Raw genomic sequence first — 5,079 nt, 5'->3', positions numbered from 1 at the left:
CAGCCAACAGGCTGGGACATCAAGGCAGGGCCTGAGAGCCCTGTAGCAATGAAACGGGGCACGGTGGAGACGTGGTATCTGCCCAAAGGCACCGTGTGCACTGCACAGCCCTGTGTGCGAGCAGCTCCCTGGGCTCTGCTCTGCAACTCGTGCCCAGGGCTTGCTTCGCACGGAGAACACCGCTGAGAACGTGCCACGTGTCTGCTCACTGGTCTGCCTGAACCAAAGCCTTGCAACAAGGCAGAGCTTCCACAGCTCGTGTTAGCAGAAATCTAGACTCCAGCAATGAATGGGGACCCAAACCCAGTTACCCTACGCTCTTTCTTAACTAATGGCTGCACTACGGAGGAGAGAGAAGAAGGGAGTCTTTCCCGTGGCGCCTAGGCCACGATGTTGGAGGTGGCATCTCCAGAAGGGAAGTGGATGTCATGGGCAAGGCAGGGCCCATTGGGTTCCTTTCCAAAATCCACCAGGAAGTTCTTGTTCACGGTCAGGCCTCCCTTCTCAGTGTCCACATCAATCTGCAGCAGGACAGAGCCTTCCCTGCGAGTGGACAAGAGCGCAGCTATTACACACAAGCAAACCTCAAGCAGGCTGACACACTTGTGCTCGCCCGAGCTAAACCCTGGCACTGCAGCTCCACACAGGCAGCGGCTGCTCCGTGCCCAGCCAGAGATGTTTGCGAGTCAACTGCGTGGGGAAGTCAACAGGAGGAAGCTGGGGGATGACATGAGGAAACCCTGTCCCGCTGCAATCACACACGTACCCCTGTAGCCCCCCAGAGGAGGAACCTTCCCCCTTCCTAACACAGAGGCCATAAGAAAGAGGCCCCCGGCCTCCCCAGCATTTCTTACTTGACCAGGTTCGGGTAGAACTGCTTGTCCCATGTGCTGTAGAAGGAGTTGGTGACATACAGCCTCTTGCCATCCAAGCTGAGCTGCAGTCTGCTCGGGCCGCCGTACACTCTCTTGCACTGAAGGCACAACAGACAGCAGGGATGTTACTGCGTCTTGCTCTGCACAGCCAAGCACAAGCAGGGGCAGAAACCCTGGGCAGAGAATTAGCAGAGCAGAGCCCAAGTGCAAAGGACACCCGAAGGCAAAGAGAGCGTAGAACTCACCTTGACCACCAAGGGCTCGGGCTGGCACTTCAGCTCTTCATCTCTGCACACAGCCACGGGTCCACCTCTGAGGATGCTGCCACCCACAAAGACCTGTAAGTGAGGCAGGGAGACATGTGTTGTCTGGTCATCTACCCACCACCTCCTGCTAAGGGAGCCACCAGTGCAAGCCCTTCTGCCCCTGCCTTACCTGTCCCACCAGCCTGGGCTTGCAGTTCCTGGAGAGCTCGTACTGGCGGATGTCTCCGTGCAGCCAGTTGCTGAGATACAGGTACTTGTCATCCGGCGAGATGACAAGGTCGACTGTGAAGGCTGGGGCAGAAAACACAGAGCTCCAGAGAAGGCAGCATCAACAGAAAGGTGCCCTGCATCACGACCCAGCTCTCGTCTCACCACCTGAGGGGACACAAACCTGGCATCTCTGGCAAAATCCATCCTGTCACTTTCTTGGCTGGAATCCGGATCACCTCCTCCACTGCCCAGTTGTCTCTCTGCACAAGAGACACAGGCACCGCACCATGAGAGCTCCTGCTGCTCACACAGGGCAAAGCTGCCTGGGGAAGGCTCCCACTGCACGCAGCGCCTGCACGAGCACTAGCACTTGCCTCGCACTTGTAGAAGCGGTAGATGACGCCGCTCAGGGCACAGCTGACGTATCCCTCGGCAGCATCGGGGTTGTGCAGGAACTTAACACTCAGGGGCAGAGAGTCCTCCCCCAGGTCAAAGCACTGTGTGAGGGTGCGGCAGGACAAGTTCCACACGTTCAGGCGGCGTCCATAGACCCCTGAGGAAAAGGAAAACTGAGTCAGAAGAGGGGGGTTCCCACGAGCCAGGATCAAAGAGAAGCTGCTGTGAGGTAGGAGCAGCGGGAGCACACAGGAACCAGCCTGATTTAAGGGCAGATGCTGCACATCCTCTAGCAGCGCCTGCCAAACGGGTGGGGAGAATCCTGCCTGTGCCCCTCTCCAGCTCCAGCAGTTTCTCTGATGGCACCGGCACCCTCCCACCCCCCGCTGAGCGCTGGCTCAGCACCTGCACCCCTATTCCCTCACCTTTCTTCAAGTCGTCGGGATTAAAGCCCCATCCTGCACGTTTGGGGACCACCCCAGCAGAGCTGATCAGAACATTGTGGCGTGGTTGGTACCAGAAGTCGTATCCGCTCGGGGGGACCTCGCACTCGTTTTCCCAGTTCCCCTTCAGCTCAAAGGTCTCTCCATCCAGCACGATAAATCCACCTGGGAGGCAAAAAAGGGATGCATGGGAAAAATCCCATACTCCCCTTCCGAACCTGCCACAGGCTCAGGGAGCTCCTCCAGGGCAAAGTACCTTTGGCGTTGCCAGACGGATCTCCCGTGTTGGCAATCAGAATGTCACCGTTCGGCAGGCTGCGAGGCACGTTCAGGTACCCCTTGTTGCACTTCCAGAAGACATCCACTGGCTCAATCGTCTGGGAAAAGTTGACACACACACACTTGAGCCACCAGAGGGATCTCTTGTGGAATCTCTTCAAGTCCTCACACTTGCTAGGGCCTGCTCCTCCTTGCAGAGGAGCACTGAAGGCTCCGAGCCCCCCTCTCCACAGACAAGAATGCAGCAGCACCTAACTCGGAACAGCTCGTCTGTCTGTGCTGTGACTTCCAGTTCTGAGACTCTCTCGGAAGGCAACAGGCACAGAGAGGAATGCCACGATGATGGGAGCCTCCCTTGCTCCGCAAAGGAGAGCGCTGAGAGGGAAACGTGCCCCAGCTCTCCACACTCAGGGTGGAAGAGAAGATGAGGAGAGAACCCTTCTTCCCTGTGTATTATTCCAGAAGCAGCAGTTCCCAACTCCTTCCCAGAAACTTGTCCCTGGATCCCCTTTGGCATACCTTATACAGCCTGGGAGCCCGGCACTGGGAACCCACATCCACCACGTAGATGCGGGAGGAAATCAAAGAGGGAAGAATCAGCTTGGTCCTTTGTGTGGTGACATTGTCAAAGCAGGTGCAGCCAGTGCTCCACCCCGAGGAATGCAGCTCGTCTTTGAGGTTGGGCATGGGCAGGCGGTGGATCACCTAGGCAGTCAAGGCAGAGTTAGGGTAGCGCAGGGAGCAGGGACAAACGGGCACCCAAATGCTGCACACACTTGGGTCCTGGTAGCCTCCATCTCACTGGAGCTGGCACTGCCTCTAGAGACTCAGGGAGGAGAAGAGTGCTCCTTGCACTGGCCACTGCTCTTTCCTAGGGTACTGTGGGCATCCTTTCAGGAATTCCTCCAAATGCTGCACACACTTGGGTCCTGGTAGCCGCCATCTCACTGGAGCTGGCACTGCCTCTAGAGACTCAGGGAGGAGAAGAGTGCTCCTTGCACTGGCCACTGCTCTTTGTTACGGAACTGTGAGCAGCTCAGGAATAGGAGATCCTTTCAAGAATTCCTCACCCTGTGCTACTAAAACTCAGGAAATCATGTTTAGGAAGAATGATGATTATCATCTTGACAGAAGAGGTGCACTGCTCTGCAAAGTCCTCCTTACAATGGAACTCCAAATGTGGTAAAAACTTCAGAAGGCTACATTGGCTTTAAAGTACATTTTCTTCTAAGCATTTTTACACCCTTGAAGTAGATAACCTGCCTTTGCAGCCTTCAGAGACAGGTGAATGCCCACTCCCCATGTAGGATGAGAGCAGGCAGGATGGTACAGCGCACAGCAGAACATCTCTGACATGGCAGCACCACAGAAACATGCTGAACTCACAGAAGGGCTGGACACCCTCAACCACCTGGGTCACTAGAGACCATTTCTGGCTCACTGGCAGCGCCAAATGCTCTGGAAGTGAGTTGGGAAGTGAGTCAGAAGCAACTTGTCCCCAGGACACAGAGATGGAGATGATTCAACTAGATCCAGGTGTAAAGGGACAGCGGAAAGAGAGCAGAAAGGTGAGATTCTCAGTGAACAGCATCCCTGTCCTGCACATAACACCAGTGGAGAAGCAAGAAGTAGACCTACCATGACAAAACTCACAAAGGATTTCCCAGAGGGGTTTTGCAGGACACGACCAGGATGTAGTGGAAAGAAAGAAGCCAGAGTGGCTGAGACAGAAAAGCGCAGGAAGATCAGAAGTTGCAGTGCATCAGCAGAGAGGTGGCAGGAAGGAATGGCTATAAACCAGTCTGATTTTCCCCAGTGAAAAAGAGTGACTGTCCTGAATCTGGAGGCACTACAGAAGCACAAAGCCAGCAGCTGGTTACCAGTCACCAGTCCAATAAGACAACAGGGAAGACGCAGGTACCTGGCCGTAATACGGAGACCTGGGGTTGAGATCCACAGTGGCAAGGAAGTCAGGTTGGTCGATGCACGTTTCCCTGTAGGTACAGGTCACGTAGGCAACCTCCTCCCTAGGAGCTGGGTACATAGAAAGTTGTGTTAAAACGTGCCATGAACCAGCCACAAAGGAAAAGACAAGATTCCAAGGACTGAACTTCTTCCTCTGGATGCTGCAACCTCCCTGCTTGTAGTTGAACTAGAAGATCCCTTCCAGTTGCAACTATTCTGTTCTCTTCTGGTTTACTCCTCCTTGCTCACTGACAACTGTCCAAGCCTGGCTCCTTTACTGACCCAGAGCTAAGAGAACAACAAAGGTGGATCTCCAGAGAGCCTGAGTTTTCTCCCGCTGAGGGAAGGCACTGGGCACACACAGCACCCAACGGTGGTCTCCACCACCACGGACTCCTTCCCCAGACCACCCATTCCACAGCACGCTCGGGAGGACTTGCCTTTCACAGCATCCGGGCAGGTGGGGTACTCGTAGCACTGAGGTCTGCATCTGTCTGGGTTCAGAAGAGAAGAACAACATAAGAAACATCCATCCTAAAAGGTGCCTGTTCAGAAGACTCTGTCCCACTCGAGGGACCTTCTCCCACCCCAGCTGTCAGTGGGCACCACTGTGGCCACAGCTACGGTCATTACAGCACCGACAGA

General features: G+C 55.1%; 1 protein-coding gene across 1 annotated transcript; it reads right to left on the bottom strand.

Moving 5' to 3' along the window:
- Window positions 1-380: 380 nt before the first annotated feature.
- LOC104399945 (selenium-binding protein 1-like) lies at window positions 381-4,923 on the bottom strand. Its single transcript, XM_010011513.1, has 11 exons — window positions 4,854-4,923; window positions 4,391-4,503; window positions 2,989-3,174; window positions 2,447-2,567; window positions 2,173-2,355; window positions 1,726-1,904; window positions 1,533-1,611; window positions 1,311-1,432; window positions 1,121-1,213; window positions 855-973; window positions 381-543 (listed from the first exon to the last, which is right to left on the bottom strand). The coding sequence occupies exons 3-11, from the start codon at window positions 3,154-3,156 to the stop codon at window positions 381-383; spliced, it is 1,227 nt and encodes a 408-aa protein (XP_010009815.1). The 5' UTR covers window positions 3,157-3,174; window positions 4,391-4,503; window positions 4,854-4,923.
- Window positions 4,924-5,079: the final 156 nt, after the last annotated feature.

The sequence above is a fragment of the Nestor notabilis genome, unplaced genomic scaffold, assembly GCF_000696875.1.
Source record: "Nestor notabilis isolate BGI_N333 unplaced genomic scaffold, ASM69687v1 scaffold4983, whole genome shotgun sequence".
NCBI classification, from domain to species: domain Eukaryota; kingdom Metazoa; phylum Chordata; class Aves; order Psittaciformes; family Psittacidae; genus Nestor; species Nestor notabilis.
Note: the sequence above shows the minus strand (reverse complement) of the source record. Positions and strands in the feature narration are given on the sequence as shown.